The sequence below is a fragment of the Diplotaxodon limnothrissa genome, linkage group LG7 (genome assembly GCF_057381915.1).
Source record: "Diplotaxodon limnothrissa isolate DT_005_m linkage group LG7, D_limnothrissa_male_GT1.1, whole genome shotgun sequence".
In the NCBI taxonomy this organism is placed as follows: domain Eukaryota; kingdom Metazoa; phylum Chordata; class Actinopteri; order Cichliformes; family Cichlidae; genus Diplotaxodon; species Diplotaxodon limnothrissa.
In genome coordinates, this window is record NC_140602.1 from 26,934,532 (window position 1) to 26,953,176 (window position 18,645).

Below are 18,645 nucleotides of genomic sequence, written 5' to 3' on the forward strand. Positions count from 1 at the left end.
TTTAGAAGCTTCTCAGATGAAAGGTAAGATGTTTTCAAGAAACTTAAGGAAGTCCATTCGTTTTCTTTTCAGGCTCCCCGGTCTACCTGGATGACTGAAAACCTGCACAGAACCAATGAAACACTTTGTTGCACAGTGTTTTCATGTAAGGTGGTCTGGGTTCAGATTCAGGCTGCGTTCATTCTGTGTGGAGATTGCATGTTTCCCCGTGTCTATGTGGACTCTTTCTGTGTATTCTAGTTTCCTCCTACAGTCCAAAGACATGAATTAGGTTAGGGAGACTGGTGACCTGTCCAGGGTATGTTTTGCCTCTTGCCCCATGAAAGCTGGGATAAGCTTCAGCTCCTTATGACCCTGAGTTAATTGAGCAGACAAAACTTGATAGATATCCTTTAAACTATTCAACAACGGCTGCTGGTTGTTCTTTCATTACAGTATTAGAGAGAAAACAGTTGCAAACAATAAAATAAATCAATAAATAACACGTGCTAATAATCTTCAAAACTACTTATTAACACCGCAATACTAAGGAGCTATGCAGGAGACTGCGAGAGAAGGAGGCACACTGTGTATTGAGGTTGGTACAGTTTAGCAAATACAGAGAAAGTGAGGCAGGGCACCTTGTGTTCATCAGAGTTTTATCGTTGTCTAAGTTTAGATCTTGGCTTGCAGAATGCATCTCAAGTAACAAGGCTGCTCACTCGCTTTAGTAGCACCACAATCCAGACAAAAACAGGGCTTTACACAGAGCTTTAAAGGAAGACAAACACAGAAAAGTGGCAAGTCACTGAAAAATAAGAGTAGAGGCGGGGCTATCAAAGCCCAGCAGAGTCATATAGTGAAAAATCTCAAACAGGAGGCAAACACAGAGAGACCTAAGGCAGAACCAGGACTATTCTCTGTAAGAAAACAACTCTTCACCACATAAGTTTACCGTTTTTTCTACCTGGACAATGACAGAGAATGTAGAAGATCAAGTCAACTTCTCTCAAACCTCTGGGTCTGAGCAACAGACACCGCATTTTCTACGAGATGTCATCTTCCACGGCAAGTTTAAGGTAAGCATTTCTGCAAGAGACACAGAGACTGAAAGAGAGAGAGTAGGAGGACAGATAAGGCAAGATAAATAAAGACACGGAATAACATCTATTTAATAATAGTTTGGACTTGGATTTGATGTAATACTTCATCCTCACTGACCTAACTGAACAACTGATGATTGGCCATAGTTTTTGATGATCTTGTGCAGCAATTACAGCTATTTTAATATATTTAAAACTCAACATACTGGTTAAAAAATAAAAATAGTCAGCAGTCCTTGTTGAACACAACCAAAACTTTTACACTGATACGGTCTTTAAGAGTGCTATTGCCACTCTGCGGCACTGCTCATTACTTAAGGCAGATACTGCTGCTTTAAGTAATGAGAAGGATTAAAATGAAGTTCCTTCTGCAGGTCGTACACTGCACTGAACTGTAGCTGGTGTATACTGTGTTTTCTGTGCTGGTACTGGCATACAAAAGCTCAGTAAAAGAATAGCTTGATAAGTGCAAGTCCAGAAAGGAAATCTCGCTATTTTTACATTCTTTCCATGATATATGGTTTTGTGTGTATTAAAAAGCAAACAAACAACATATGTGAACAAAACTGTTAAATGTTTACATCATCGAACCCTGCTGGTGATCCAATGGTGTCAGACACTGAATGGCAACACTCCTGATTTGAGTGCAGTTCTTCTTGTTGGATATCCTCCCCATCTCTTTCTGTGTGCATTTCTTGCAGTCCCTCTTGTCAACTTATAAATGCATAAATCATGTTCCCTAGGCTCTCGCTCTTACATGTGTGGTTTAAATCTGCGTATTTTCAGCGGCTGAAGGCTCTAACTCCAGAGGAAAATACCCGCTCCCAGCATGGGCTCTTCTTCCAGGATGGTCAACGGCGTGTTGACTACGTGCTCACCTATTTCGTGAAGAAGTCGAGTGGAAGCCACTCCACTCGCCAGTCAGTGCATCTCCTCACTGAGAATGTTGTTACCCGCAGCTTCCGCCATGGTCCTCAGAGTGGTGGCGAAAAGCTCCGAGCCAAGCAAACACAAAGGACGAAAGACTCATCCTCCGTACATTCATCGACGGTTATCGACATGGAGTTGGGCTGTTCAGGAGAAATCTTCAATAGCCAGGAGGATCAGAAGGCATTCAGACGAGAGGAGTTTGAAGGAAAACTGAGAGACATGGGGCTAGAGCTGGAAAAAGATGAAGATGTAAGTTCTAATAATTATTTATTACAAAAACTAACTGGCCTCATTTGGTCACTTCTTTTCAGTGTGTGCTTCCAACCAAGCTCATTTCTTTCTGTCTTTCTTTCTTTTTTTGTACGTCTTATCTTAAATGAAGTCATGTCAAATTTTAACCTAATACAATGACAGTTTCTTTCAGTATACAAGCCCTTAAACTACATTTGAATATGTTGAATTTTGATGCTTTTAATTCATCTTATTATTCCAAGCATTTTTGAGCCCTTGTAACCTTTAAATTGGGTACAGGAGCTAGCCACACAATATCTTCAAGGCCGAAAAACACATTTAAGCTTTTTTTAGCTTTTTTTTTTTAAAGAAAAAAGAAAAAAAACTTCATCCAAATGAGTTTTACACCCACTCCCAGTGTCACAATCTGAAATAAAATATTTTTTATATTTTATATAATGTTTTCTATAACCAAACTTAAAATATCGATATCATGACATATCTCATAGTTTCAGTAACAAAGAAGCACAAATTTAATGCCTATGAGAGAAGGAAGTGAATATTCTTAGTACAAGCCAAATCATTTTTCTTTGCCTCAATAGGAAACCATCACCTGCTCCCCTAGAGGGAGGCATAACTTTAAATTGACTACTTCTTTGTTTTGATACTTTTAGCTCTAAGTTTGCTGCTTTGGTTTTAGAGCCATTGCAGTTTTAGAGCTCTAACATACTGGCTCATCACCAGTGCTGTGAAGCTGTACTGGCAGATACTTCCTCAGACTATAAAGAGGAGCTCCTTAAACTTATTATCACCCTTGCAGAAAATGATGACTGACTCATGACTCATTTAGTGATGGGAATGCTTCCACAATGAAACCACTCATAAACCTATATGCATTACACTCATAAGCACTTTCAAGGCTCCTGACAGGGGGGTTATTTTGATGCTCATTTTGAATTTCTAAAGGGTTGTCTTGACTTAAGTTGCTGCTATTTAATTGAGTGTGTTAATATGTGTGTTTACAAGCAGTCAAACAGGTGTATCTGTGTATGGCCCTTCACGTATTATCATTTGCGAGAATGACCCTCAGGGGCGCTAAGTGTGACATGCCTACCATGAGAGATATGTCTGTAGGCTTTCAAAAAGGCTTGTTGGCCAACAGCATTTTTCCACTCAGCTTATTGTTCACCATAAAGAACAGCAGATCTGCACATGCACTAGAGAGACAGAAATGATACTGCTCTGCAGGTCACAATCTCCACTTTCATGCATCTCACCCTTTCTCTCTTACACATCTTCACTAATCCACTGAAACACACTTGAACACACAAACTTTAAACTCAATAGAATGTCAATAGAAAGAATTTATGAACTTATTCATGTTGTAAGAAATGTCCATACAGATGTCATCATATATTTGAAGGTGTGTTTTTATGTTGGTGTCCTTGTTAAAGGACAGAACAACAGCAAAAGCAACCTCACCTCACAGAACACATGTGCTTGCAGCTATGCCATGAGTTCACTGGTGACTCCAGCAGTGATCAACTACTGTATAAACACAAATCCTGACCTCTTTCCAGATACTGCTCCCAGGTACATGGATGACACAGGGGTCAAAACAAAAACACCTGAACTGAATCTTCATAGACCTGTTAGAGAGATCTCTGGACCATAAGTCTTAACAATGAAGTCAACAATGAACTTTCACGAGGATCGAAATTTGCCATTTTACACTAAGCACCTACTGGATCACAAACTGTGGTTCTTGAAGCACCATGCCAGAAAAGCCTGATCTGAGCATGAAAAAAGTAATTTCCATTGCAGTTTGATGTTCTAATTGCGAACTATGTGAATGCACTGCTACACTGTTTCACAGTTTTGGCAGATTTACAATTTGACTTGATCTTGAAATTTCTGTCTAGTGATGACAGTGTCTAATAATAGTAATTACTATTATTATTATTACTACTATATTTTTACACAGTGGTTTTTATTTACCTTGTAACTTATATAAACCTTATATTTAACTGCAAACGTTAGAAGATAACCGTTTCTCAATGTCTGCAATATTTTAAGAGGCAGCCAGTAGAGAGTGATATTATACCCCTTATGTCAAACTGAGTGATTTATGGCCCCCCTAATTGATTTATGACCCCTAATAAATTATTCATGAGCTCCGGAAGTAGGAAGTAATTAAGTAATAAAAATATGATACTCATAAAATTATGATATTCATAAAAATATGATATTCATAAAAATATGATATTCATAAAAATATAATTGATTATTTAGAAAGTTTCTTATATATCAAAATAGCATTCTTTTATTTCTTTAAGCAATTAAATTTTTTTTAATTTTTTTATGCTCAAAAAACGCCATCTGGTGGCGGGTCAGTGTGTGTGTGTGCGCGCGCCCGTGCGCGCCCGAGGCTGTGTGTCTGGGCGCGCGGGGGCGCGCCCGTGTCTCCGGACCGTGCTCTCTCGGGCTCCGTGCTCATGTGTTTAAAAATGTATTAAACCATATTAAAATTGTTTAGTTAAACTTGTGCTTTTGTAACGTTCAGTATGGCCACAAACACATGCTGCATGCCTTGGGGGAAAACTTTATTTCGATTTATATGCATTTGTAGATTTAGAATAAAACTCATACTCAGAAAAAACTCGCGATCCCCTAACCCTAACCCTCCTTAGAAACATAAGCAGGGAAAACTCCTTAAAAAACCCTCCACGTTTTCTCCAAAACCCTACAATAACTTGTTAGGGTACCCCCTCTATTCCCAAAACCTTATATTCCATAACAGGGGAAATCCTGAAAAAATCCTTAGTCTTTTTTCTCAAATTCAGCGCCCCGCGGCTCCCTTCATGCTCAGCCAAACAAAGCCAAAACTCCTTTAAAAAATTCTCCGCGATTTCTCCAAATCCCTAGAATAACTTGTTAGCTACCCCTCTATTCCCAAAACCTTATATTCGATAACAGGGAAAATCCTTAGTCTTTTTTCTTCAAAAACTTCCCTCTTACTAGCAACCTCTAAAATTCAACGCACACTCTAAGTTCTACCTCGCTCTTAATCTCCGATCCACAACTTCTTGCAGAGCACAATTTTTTCCTGCTTGTTCGCTCCCCGCTCTGCTCCCGAATGCGCTGCTTACCTCGTTCGAAATTTGCGCCGGAGACCAACTCCCCCCCTTACTTCGCCCCGCTGCCAATCACATAACTATTGCACCGCTCCCTTCGCACCCCGGTTAGCCAATCCGCTCCAGGTCCGATTTTTATGATCTCCCGCTCAGGTTAAGACTACCCCCGAGCTCCCAGAAGACCGCTGCCTTCAGCCATATCAACAACTGGAACCGCTCAGACTGCTTGCGAGTTCGCATAGGGAGCGGCCGATTTCAACAGCAACTTGCGTCTCTTTCCTTATCCGCATATCATTCGGTAAGTGTTAATCTTCCTCTCTAACTACATTTTTGCATTTTCCTTTTTACCATTCTGTCAATCCTTTCATTTAAAAAAATAAATAAATATCACAATGGTTTGTAACAGGTACAATACACCATCCATCCATCCATTCGCCTCCACTTATCCTTTTCTCAGGCTCGCGCGGTGCGCTGGAGCCTATCCCACGTACAATACACTTTAAAATATATATAAGCTCCACTTTTAACTCCCGTAAAAGTTTATACATTACATGTCTACATTGTCTATTTTTATTACTTAATTACTTCCTACTTCCGGAGCTCATGAATAATTTATTAGGGGTCATAAATCAATTAGGGGGGCCATAAATCACTCAGTTTGACATAAGGGGTATAATATCACTCTCTGCCAGTTTCTGTAAAACTATTTGCAGGGTTGCAGTTTAGCTGTATCTATATATCAGTCACTTAAAAGTGGAAACTGATATTCTGTCTATGTATAAGATGTCCTAATGCCAGAATAAAAATAGAAAATAGTTGTCTCCACAGCTGACCTGAGGTTGTGAGCACCACAGAGAGTCTGAATTCCTGGTTTTCTACACATGGCACTATCTAATTTCTGACATTTTGGTAACTACCAGTATTAGCTGATACTAGGTTAATTCTGGTTTAATGAAAAAAATCCCCAGTCTTTGTAAATTTCCAGTAAGTTGGACCTTTGAACTAACAGACAGGGAAGAGAGAGACTACAGGATCAATTTTCCTGAAACAGAATACACAGTAAAACACCAGTCTAGTCTCGGGACACAGGGGTGTTCAGGTGACATCAGTATTTCCTAATCAGTAATTCTAGTACCGTATTTTGCACACAGTTAGGCCCATATATATTTGGACACTGACGCAGGTTTTGATGTTTTTTACTGTTTTTTTTTTTACTGACACATATTCCAGTTACAGTTATAAAATGGACATAATGTGTAGAGTCTCAGCTTTAATTTGAGGGTATCTACATTCAAATTGGATGAAAGGTTTCATGCTTTAATGCTTGCTGGTCAATTGACTCAAAGGTTATTTCATGGGCAGTTGTGGGCAATTCCTTCTTTATTTCATTATCAATTAAGAAGATGCCTGGAGTTGATCAGAGGTGTGGTGCTTGGAAGTGAAAGATTTTGCTGTGAACCAACAATACGCGGTCACAGGAGCTCTCCGTGCAGGTGAAATAAGCCATGCTTAGGCTGTGAAAACAGAAAAACCCCATCCGAGAAATTCCTACAATATTAGGAGTGGCAAACTATAGTTTGGTACAAGAAAGCTCTGGTGAATGCGGCAACACAAAAGACCTGGACGTCCACAGAGGACAACAGTGGTGGATGATCACAGAATTATCACAGAATTATTTCCACAGTGAAGAGAAACCCCTTCACAACAGCCAACCAAGTGAACAACACTCTCCAGGGGGTAGGCATATCAATATGCAAATCTACCATAAATAGAAGACTGCATGAAAGTAAATACAAAAGCTAGGTACTTGAAGGTGTGGAACAGCTCATGATCCAAAGCAAACTACATCATCTTTAAAACATGGCGCAGGCAGTGTGATGGTTTGGGGTGTATGGCTGCCAGTCCCACTAGGACACTAGTGTTTATTAATGATGTGACACAGGACAGAAACAGCTGAATGAATTGAGTCTGAATGAGGTGTTCAAAGACATACTGTCTGCTCAAATCTAACTAAATGGAGTCAAATTGATTGGGCGGCGTTTCATAATACAGATGGACAATGACCCAAAACATGCAGCCAAAGCAACCTAGGAATTTATTAACGCAAAGAAGTGGAATATCCTTGAATGGCCAAGTCAGTCACCTGAGCTTGAGCATGCATTTCACTTGCTAAAGCTAAAACTTCGGACAGAAGCAGAGCAGAGCATTAAAAAGGAGGAAACCCAACTCCCCTTTCACCCCTTTGGGCTTTGGTCCTCTACCAGAGGCCAGGGAGCTCTTGGAGTGGTTCACTTCATTTCTTGTGGTTAGAAGACTTTTGGTCTCAATGTGAAACGTTTTGCTCAGATGTAGCTAGAGTCACATGCAGTGTTCCACAAGGATCTGTTTTAAGTTCCTTGCTGTTCTCAGAAATCAGAAATCAGAAAGGGTTTTATTGCCAAATGTTGAGCAGGTTTACAACATTAGGAAATTGCTGCGGTGCTTCAGTGCAAACATACTGTTACAAATTAAGCTTAAATAGACATGAAAATAAAAATGAGAATAAGAATTAAAAGTGCTAAGTAGATAGATAGATATATACATGATATATATATGAGTGCAGGTGGTGATCAGTGCCAAACATGGAATGATGCAGTGACACAGCGTAGGGTCATGTGTTAGTGGTGGGAACAGTCGTACGGTTATTGTTCATGTGTCCAACAGCAGAGGGGAAGAAACTGTTCTTATGGCGAGAGGTTCTGGTGCGAATGGACCGGAGCCTCCTGCCTGAGGGGAGCAGGTCAAACAGACTGTGTCCAGGGTGAGAAGGGTCAGCTGAGATCCGAGCTGCACGCCGCAGTGTCCTGGAGGTGTACAGGTCCTGCAGAGATGGGAGTCTGCAGCCAATCACCTTCTCAGCAGAGCGCACAACACGCTGCAGTCTCTGTTTGTCCCTGATAGTGGCTCCAGCGTACTACACGGTGATGGAGGAGGTGAGGATGGACTCGATGATTGCAGTGTAGAACTGCATCATCGTCCGTGTTGGCAGGTTGAATTTCTTCAGCTGCCTCAGGAAGTACATCCTCTGCTGGGCTTTCTTAATGACGGAGGTGATGGTGGGCTCCCACTTCAGGTCCTGGGTGATGGTGGTACCCAGGAAGCGGAATGAGTCCACAGAGGTGATGGGGGTGTCAGTCAGGATGATGGGGGGGGAGTGGAGCTGTGTGCTTCCTGAAGTCCACAATAATCTCCACTGTCTTCTGGGCGTTCAGCACCAGGTTGTTGTGGCTGCACCAGGACACCAGACATTCAGCCTCCCTCCTGTAGGCAGACTCATCCCTGTCCGAGATGAGTCCAATAACGGTGGTGTCATCTGCAAACTTGATTAGCTTGACAGACTGGTGGGTGTATATGTATATCTCATGGTATATTCTACCACTACGCTAGATTATTAGTTCTGAATTAGTTTTAGTTTTAAATACATTTCTCATCATCTTTATGTAGACAATATTCAACTGTACCTTTTTTCAAACCTTGTGAACTGGACAAACTATCCATTCTAATGGACCGTCTTAAGGAAATAAATGGTTGAACAGCAAACATTTTTCTGTAGCTTAATACAAACAAGACAGGCTGTTTAATTATGACTCCAGAGAGCATTAATCCCCAAATTAGACAACATCTGGGAGCTTTCTCATCCGCTGTAAAAGCTACTGCTCAGTAAATTTCTGATCAGTCTTTGGCTTTTGATGCCTACATGTAATCTGTGACCTGCTCTTGCTTTCTTCACTTAAGTAATATCACTAAACCTGAAATGGAGATGCTTGTTCATACTTTCATCTCTTCTCGGTTAGACTATTGTAATGCCCCTTTTTTCTTGTCTGTCAAAAGCTTTGATAAATCGCCTTTAAACCATCCAAGATGCTGCGGCAAGACTTTTAACTCACACTCACAAATTCTCTCATATCACCCCATTGTTAAAGAGTCTGCACTGGCATCCACTTAGTTTTAGATATCAATTTAAAATCCTTGTAAGGCATGAAACGTAAACTCTTATGTTCATGGCCTTACAAGGAGAGGCCCCCACTTATATCATCAGCTACTTCACCCTTATTCTCCAAACCAGATCCTTTATTCCTTACGATTGCTGAAACTGCTACCATGTACCTGTCTGAAAACTAAAGGGGAAGCTTCCGAACCTTAGCACCAAAACTATGTAAGATTTAATCTAACGTGTCAATTCAGACAAGCATAACAAAATATTGGATAATGTTTTTGTGTGTTATGTTGTTTTTGTGTGACTAAACTGTATTTGTAATATCTTTGTAAAGCACTTTATAATATATTCCCGTCTTGTGTTATATAAGTAAATTTTACTTACTTAACAATATGCAGTAGCTCAGTGTTCCAATATTCGGAAGAAGAAACTGCTCTCATAACTGGAGATCAATGAGGTACAACACAAATGCTACACCAAGGGAGAGCCAGGACATCAGGTCGGGGGGAAATATCATCATCCCCACATGAGATTGGGTACCAAGCCCCAAGCACAACTGAAGTCGTGTTGTAGCAAGAGCAACTGACCTGAGAGATACCTGAGAGATAGGATCGTGGCTAAGCTGTAAACTTGGACCCTCTGTGGCTGATCACCAAGACTATGTGGAATATCCTCTGATGGTCTACTAGACTGGAAGATGTGAATGCAGCATTTTGGAATGCAACTCTACTGTGACCATCATCGAAATCAACCAGCTGATCTACACCACGGCAGCAGTCATCCCAGAGATGCTAGGCTATAAGATAATCAGCCACAAGGAGCAGGACCCGCCATGGAGAAGGAGACCAGAGGCCAAGATCAAGGCAGCACAAAGGGAAGTTTGCCAACTATTGGAGCCGGAATGCTGGAAGCAACATATATGGAATTATGAAGCAAAGAAAAAAATGATAAATAACTCTAAATATGTGTTATATTTTAAATTCCCCAAAGGAATTCCCTTTGCTTTGGTAACTGGACTAGTTCTTCACTTCACAGGTGTGCCTTGTCAGCGTTCATTTGTGGAATTTCTTGCCTTCTTAATGGGGTTGGGACCATCAGTGGTGTTGTGTAAAAGTCAGGATGGTGCACAGCTGACAGTCCTATTTGACAACTGTTAGGATTCATATTATGGTGGCTATTTTGAAGAATCTCAAATATAAAACACGTTTTGAGTTTCACACTTTTCTGTTTACTACATAATTCCTACATAATTCCATATGTGTTCAGTCATAGTTTTGAATAGTCATAGTCATGAACATAAAGAAAAACCATTAAATAAGAAGGTGTGTCCAAACTTTTGACTGGTAGTATATAATGATATCATATTAGCGAGCGAGAGAGATCTGAAGCCATACATGTGCAGTATTATTTGATTTCTCTATCTGTGTTTTGAAAATGAACTATATGGGAGTTTTATACAGTTGCTTTTGCATGCTGTTTCCCTCTTAGGGCAAGATTCCAGGAGTGTACTTTGTGAAAATACATGCTCCCTGGAACGTTCTGTGTCGAGAAGCCGAATTCATGAAGTTAAAGATGCCCACCAAAAAAGTAAGTCTTTAAAATGTTAGTTAAAAAATGCCAGGTTATGCTATGTTATATATTTCAAATGGACAGTTTAGAGTCAGTATCAAATATACAAACTATTTAGGTTTAACTCTAAATTCAGACAATAATGAGGTTACTGTATTCAGTCCTAAAATTCTTAGAGGCTTACTCTGGCCTCTAGTAACACTGTGAGGAATCTCAGAGTTGGTTTTGACCAGGATCTGTACTGTACTAAACAAATGTGTAGGACTGCTTTCTAACATTTGTGGAACATCTCTAAAACGAGAAACATCCTGTCTCAGAGTGATGCTGAAAAAGTAGTTCATGCACTCTAGGCTGTTCTAAAACTTATTAATAAAATAAACGCCTTCATTTGATCCAAAATGCTGTGTGTGTGTTGAAAGGTCTATGAGGTCAAGCAGTCAAACAGTATTGTGGAGAAGATCAGTACTCTGATTAGTAAAATTCTGGAGCCCCTCCACCCACATGTTGAGGAACATCAACCCAAGAACGTCAAACACCTGTCACACACGTTCTCTAGGGAAAAGCAACACCTGTAAGTACATGTTTTTACTAAATGGAAAAGAACTGATCCCATATGATCTAGCGTACTTGTCAACAATGTGATTTTTTTTTAAATGCTCAAGAATATGCTGACAGATCCTTTTTCTCCTTTTCTTTTCAAAGCAACTTCAATATCATCCAAAGTTTTTTGGGGTTTTTTTCTTTTTGTTTTTCAGCAGTTTCCTTCTGTTGCATGAGATAATTCAGGGTTAGTGTAATCCTATAATCTTTAGGTTTTTCAGAGAATATGCACTGAAAATTGCTTTTTTTTTTTTTTTGCCTGTCCCGTTTGGCTCTTTTGCCATCAGAATTATTGTCTAAAGGCGAAGAAAGATGCCCAACGGATTTACTTTACCAAATGGACCATCCCAGCCTTGCCGTCTTGGTCTATTTGATTCACCTTTGCTTTTATTGTTTATTCTATTTTCATTTGCTGAACACGGGACAGACTTGACTGGGGAAAAGAAAAGGGAGAAAGAAAGAGGGAAAGAAAAACAGCGGGGAAGAGGAACGGTGATAAAGGGTAAAAACCAAAAACCAACAAAACAAACAGACAAAAAATACATATATCAATCACCTGGATCACCTGTTGAGAAAGAAAAAAGAGAAAACAAGCAAAGAAAAAGAGAGCAATAGAATAAACAACATCACGATGATCTATGGGACTATAACAGTAAATACTAAATATTAAGTATTATTGTGCAGCACGTAAGATCGACAGCGCACAGTGTGCTTCGAGGTGGCAGCCAAAAACCACCTGTGAGTGAGAGCGTGCTTGTATTTAAAAGGTTCCTTCATGTAATGATCTGCTAGAGGCTGTGGGGAGCCACAGCCCCGCCCACCAGGGCATGAAGCAGGTATGGAGGAGATCAAGGCTCCAGACATCCAGAGGCCCCAAGAGCAAAGGAGACCAAGGAAGACCAACAGAGGGGCAACCGCACTGAAAATTGCTACTCTTGCTAGTAAAACATGAGACATTTTAATCTGAGACCAGAACCTAACAGAGTGAAATAAATGATGCAGGCTTTACACTGAAAAAAGGGGAGATGGTGACCTTTTCACTAACATCACTCCCCACGTGTAATTTTCATTCATTCACAGAAAATCTCCCCTCCCAACGAGATAAATGAAAAAGTCAGGAACTTTTCTGATTTTTAATTGTTTTTGCTTATATTGTTTTTGTTTACATTAATTATTATGTGTGTAGTATGAATGGCAACTGGGGGGAATTGACACCCTTCTGCACATTTTTCAAAGCTGTCAGATGAGATGGATGGGACTCTTTCCCTGTCTGATTCTGGCCCCCAGGTCTCATGTTCGACACCCCTGGTATTATGTTTGTGCCTTGATCGATTCTTGCCTGATTTTTTAAAATTTTTTATTTTATGTGTATGTTGACAGATTTGACCTATCAGACAAAGATTACTTCTTCGACAGCAAAACCAGGAGTTCAATAGTAAGTCCAAGTTTGTGCATCAACAACACCAAAATATGACAGCATGTTTTAGCCTTCGCAACTCCTCTAGCACTCATACTGTGTATAAGAAACTAACCAATGTTTGCTGAAGTTATTTTAATGGTATTTTCCATAATAAATGCACATTTCAAACATTGATATTTTAGGTTTGAAGTATATGAAATTCTAGGCTAATAGGCCATCAACACCATTGACACCCTGCAGTTACAGGTTATCCTGAGATACGTGCCCAAAATAGAAAACAATAATAATGATTATTATTATTAATATTATTATTAGTAGTAGTAGTAGTTGTAGTAGTAGTAGTATCTCTTGGGAAGAACTGTAAACTGTAAATAACTTAATTTTGTTGTAGTTGCAGGCTTGATCTGTGCTGTATAATTTTATTATTGTGTGGGAAATAAAAATGTATAGGCTGATATTCTCCTTGTGCATTACTTTTAGACGCATGTTTTTAATTCCTTTACAGGTTTTTGAAATACTAAAAAGAACAAAATGCAAGGCCAAGTACAGCATGGGTAAGTCTGAATGTGTTTTTTGTTTTGTTTTTGCCACAAATATTAAAAGTCAGACAATTACGTGCTTACATATCATAATTTAGTTTTCTGGTATCTGACTAAGTTGTTTTAGTCTCCACTGGTTAAAATATCTTTTTCGGAGTTTTTGATGGTGGGGATAAATGCTGGAAATATGACTTCCTAACCTTGCTCTCTGTCATTTGTGTAAAATGCCTGCAAACCTATGGTTTCAACGATGCAAAGATTTGTCTTTTAGGGAGCGACTTACAGAATAGTTAGTGAGCACAGCAGTGTTTTAAATTCTGTTAAAATCAAAGCAAAAAATAAATAAATAACTAATAGCAATAGCTAGAACATTGTCGTTAGTGTCTACTGAATGCAATGCCTGAAGGTTAAACTTCTGATGGCTAAATAATTTGTTACCACTTCTATGATGGAAATGTCCACTCATTCTGTAATACGTGTGTGTGACACATTAGAAGCTGGTCAGTGGGACGTGATCACTGAATGATTGTGCATGTTTGGCACAGTGATGCTATAGGCTACTATTTTTGCCGTGTGTGTGTGTGTGTGTGTGTGTGTGTGTGTGTGTGTGTGTGTGTGTGTGTGTGTGTGTGTGTGTGTGAGAGAGAGAGAGAGAGAGAGAGAGAGAGAGAGAGAGAGAGACTCAATGAAATATCTGTCTTGAGGCCTATCTCACAGTATATGATCTCATTTCCAGTGTTGTTGTGTTTCCTGGAACACTATTACAGTTGTTGGTCCAAGTTCAGCATTGCAAGTACTGCAACCAATCTTATTGTTGTGATGTCATAGTTTTCCGACTTGGAAACACCATCACACCACACACTAAACCCTAACCCTTAACCATAACCATTATTCTAACTATAGTCCCTAACCCTAAGTCTAGGATTCAGGTATATGATTTGACAAAAGAACAACATCCCATTTCTTTGCCTTAAGAAATTCTTGAATCATGTTTGCAGTTTGCTTTGGGTCATTATCTAAATGTAAGCAGATGAATCATCAATAAACACTTCTTATCCAATTCCATTAACAGCCATACATAGCCATGGCCAACAGTTGATGTGATATGCTTCAGATCATGAGCTGTTTCTTTCCTTTTCCATACTGTTCTCATCCCATCATTTTGGTTCAAGTTAATCTGGGTTTCATTTGGGCAAGCTCTTTTTGACTTTTTTTCCTGGTAAAATCTATGTTGGCCTTCCTGGTCTTGATAGTAACCAGTGGCAAACCTTCTGTATGAACATTCAGGAAGGCGTTTCTTAATTTTGGACTTTGTGAAATGATATGCGTACGTCCTCGAGAGCATCCTTGACATGGTTATATGTTGTGAAGCTGTTTTACAGAATCAAGGAAAGAATTCCGCACTCATCCACTTATGTTGTCTTCTGTTGTGTTCAGGGCTTTTCCTATTCCTGACCTACTTATTAGTCAAGTGTCCAGTTACTTTTGAGTCTCTGTGGAGTCAAGGAAAACTTAGTACATCGCATGATTCAGTAGCTTGTAGAACCACCTTTAGCAGCAGTAATTTAAGTAATTGTTTTCTGTACAACTTGCAAGATGCCCAAGTCCTTTGGTTGGTAACTAAATCCTTCGGTTGCAAAGCAAGCCCTGAAATTCTTCTGTAACCAATGGCATCAGTTTGCTTCGCAACAATAAGGTTGCAAAAGTGTTGAGAGAGCTCGCTGGTTTTACCCATCCTGAGATGTTTCTTGTGTGACACCTTGGTAATGAGACACCTTTTGATTTCAAAATTTTTTATGCAAATCAGAGATGGCCGAACAGAAAATATTCTAAAAATTGAATGGTTAGAGATAGAATGACCCAATGCGGTCATATTCTTGAGTATTATAATTTAGAATCTGTATGAACATCTGCATTTATGCTTTCTTGGCAGGTATCACCAGTCTCCTTGGTAGTGGGGTGTATACTGCAGCTTATCCTCTTCATGATGTAAGTAGTATCTTTGTTAGAGCAAATAATTATTGGATTAGAAATATTTGTGGTTTTAGTTTACCGAGTGTAAAATGGTGGTGCAGTGCCTTACAGTAAAGGTTCCTTTGCTGGTGACACATCAGTGGTGTGTATACAACTTTGTTTTGTTTTGTTTTGTGGTTCCTTTTGGTAATTTTGCCCCTGTACAGAACCACAGTTGGTTTTAAAGTCAGTGAAGTTTAGACTTTCATCTTTTCTTCAGGGGGTTTAACCAAAGCATTGCATTAACCACATTAATGAATTGCACTAATTTGGTTTCTTCTGTAGTCTAAAGGCCTGCCTGTCTTCAGTTTTATCTTCAGTAACTGAAAAGACTGAGATCAGGGGATTGGCTTGGCCATTGGATAACATCGTATTTGCTTGTCTTGAGAAACTCTTGGGTTTCTTTCACACTTTGTTTTGGATCATTGTCCAGTTGCACTGTGTAGCTCTGTCTGATGAGCAGATAGTATATGTTGTACACTTCAGTTCATTCTGCTGCTTCTATCAGCAGTCACATCAAACACTACTTACCCAGTTCCATTACATGATTAAACCTGCATCATGTTGGATAGATGATGTGGTAAGTCTTGGATAATGAGCTCTTGCTTTCCTTCTTCATACTTTTCTCTTTCTATCATTCTAGTAGAAATTAATATGGGCTTCAAACATTTCAAACATTTGAGAGGGTTTTTTTCCCACAATTTGGCCTGTTCTTGAGCATTTTGAATTGGCCACTTACTCCCATACAGGAGGTCTGGACTTGCTCTTTATTCAAAAGATCCAAGTTTTTGATTCCAAGAGGCGCTCCGCTGGCAGGCAATGCAGAACCTGTTTCTTGAGGCAGTGTTGAGGAGACTCACCTAGCTCTCACTGGATGTCTATCCAACCTTCTCAGAAGGTCACTGCTTAAGTAGCATTGCAGGTCAAGTGTGATTTCTCAGCCACATCCGTTAACAGCACCACTTCTTTATGATCAGTTCACTGGGTAAAATTGGTTATGTTATACTTTAGTGGCCAGGAGAAAATAGGCTAAGAGCAGCCTGTAAGATCAAATATTTATATGAATGCTTTTACCTTTACTGGATAAAAGTATATTTGGAGCAATTTAGAAGGGGCAAAACAAAGACTGACTCAATTAGTAATAATCACATCCTCATCTAACTGATCTACTCTATGCTAATGCTGATTTCTTATACTGGTCATGAGATGAATGCACTCATCTCTGTCTCAAGCCTGATAAAGCCAAATGGGGAAGCAGTGAGTCAGAACAAAGTCCTCCAACTTCTTTGAGACCTTAATCCAACACAGCCAAGCAGAGTAAAAGCCAAATCCAATTCATAAATTCACATTGGTTGGGCAGTGGTTAATCCTCTGGTCTTCCAGGTGAAACGTGTGAACTCCAAAGTCCTTTCTTCTGTTGTTGCTCTCTACTCAGCCTCAGGACAATAGAGGACACACACCACACCTTCCTAAGAGTCCTCTTTTATACTCATGTGGTCATATGTATCACACACCTCTCTCCCCTTACCCATCACTCACACCTATTACACCTATTACACACACACACACACACACACACACACACACACACACACACACACACACACACACACACACACACACACACGTGCACATGCACATACACAGACACACTCACGCTTTCCATGCTGCATCCTCTTTTCATCTCAATGCATCTCATTCATTATATTGATTAGATTTATGCATAATTACCAATAGCAAAACCACATATAGATATACTTTGTTTATAGCACGCTGAATTACTGTAACCATAAAACTGCTGGATGTTAAGTTCCTTATTCCACTCTTGAATAGAGGTAAGCTGGGGGATTTGCTCTGGCACTTGGAAGACAATCAGCTAGGGTCGCTGGAGTCTCCGGGGTCATGTGTCTAAGAATGGAGTGGCCAATTGCCAGAGTTACGGGTGTGTAGCTGACTGGGGAAAATGGATTTGAAATGTGGGTTTGTGGTGCACCAGGGTGCTTCTGTTTAGGGCCAAATTGTGAGGAGGAACCTTATAGTCACCGAGCTGCTGATTTTCCAGCTGCTTGGGAGGACCTGTTGGAGGACAGTCATGGCTAAGTTTATTTGGCCTGAACTAACTGCTGGGGTTGGGCTAGTTATAGTATTTTTTTTTCAGTGGTGCAGAGCTGGGTGTCCAATTCACTGAGCCAGTTACAGTTAGACCTCAAGCCATGCTGCTAGTGACACTATAAGTCAATATCAAAAATATGATTTGCGGGTGATTCAAGAGAAATTGTGCACTGATGAAGTACTACAGTAAGAGCAAACACCAAGTTTACAAACTTCAATTTCCTATATTCTATTTCAGGGAGACATTGATGAGGAGAGTGCAGACCCCAATGACAGAAAGGTAAGAATATGAAAATGCCAGAATAAGTCTTGAGAGAGCTCACTGGTTTATCCATCATAAAATGTTTGTTGTGTGGCACCTCGGTAATGAGACACATTTTTATAGGCCTTCAGTTGGACTGAACCAGCTGGTATTAATTTACATTAAGTGGCAGGATTGCTTTCTAATTACTGATAGATTTCAGCTGGTGTCATGACTCTTGATGCCTTTTTGCACCTCTTTTTCTTTATGTGTTTAGTACTTTTTCCCTGCATCTCATTATTATTACATTATTATTCTCATTATTACATGTTTCATTTCTGGGCATCTATGGCTTTATTCCTTTGTATGTGTGAATTGGATGGGTTGTTACCGACATCTGGTGAGAATTTCATGATTAGTGACGTGTTTGATACCTTTTATTGTCAACTTACTTATTTTGCTTTACTTTATTTTTACACACACACACACACACACACACACACACACACACACACACACACACACACACACACACCCCTAACATATGTGAATATCTTCTCCAGCTTTTATATGAGGAGTGGGCAAACTACAGCGTATTCTACAAGTACCAGCCAATCGGACTTGTGCGGTAAGGACATTCCTTAATTTGAAAAATGACATCGCTTTTGCAATGATGCAGCTAGAACAATTGCAATGTGATTAAAGTGCAGACAGGCTTCAATTTAGGGGGTTTATAATACATTTTCAAGTAAACTATTTAGGAATTACAGCCATTTTTATATACTCTAAACCCCTTCC

The 18,645-nt window shown here is 39.7% G+C and overlaps 1 protein-coding gene across 2 annotated transcripts in view; it reads left to right on the plus strand.

Annotated features, from left to right (window-relative positions):
• Positions 1–639: 639 nt before the first annotated feature.
• LOC146628393 (anoctamin-1-like) overlaps positions 640–18,645 on the plus strand; it is a 42,846-nt gene continuing 24,840 nt past the window's right edge. Inside the window, exons 1-9 of one of the 2 annotated variants that reach the window (XM_085359502.1) lie at positions 640–1,058; positions 1,869–2,261; positions 10,842–10,940; positions 11,342–11,493; positions 12,903–12,957; positions 13,448–13,496; positions 15,415–15,470; positions 17,845–17,886; positions 18,411–18,475. In XM_085359502.1, coding sequence (XP_085215628.1) covers positions 954–1,058; positions 1,869–2,261; positions 10,842–10,940; positions 11,342–11,493; positions 12,903–12,957; positions 13,448–13,496; positions 15,415–15,470; positions 17,845–17,886; positions 18,411–18,475 — 1,016 coding nt within the window. In that variant the 5' untranslated portion in view covers positions 640–953. The remainder of the gene's footprint in view (positions 1,059–1,868; positions 2,262–10,841; positions 10,941–11,341; positions 11,494–12,902; positions 12,958–13,447; positions 13,497–15,414; positions 15,471–17,844; positions 17,887–18,410; positions 18,476–18,645) is intronic. The other variant, XM_085359503.1, reaches the window with a different exon arrangement.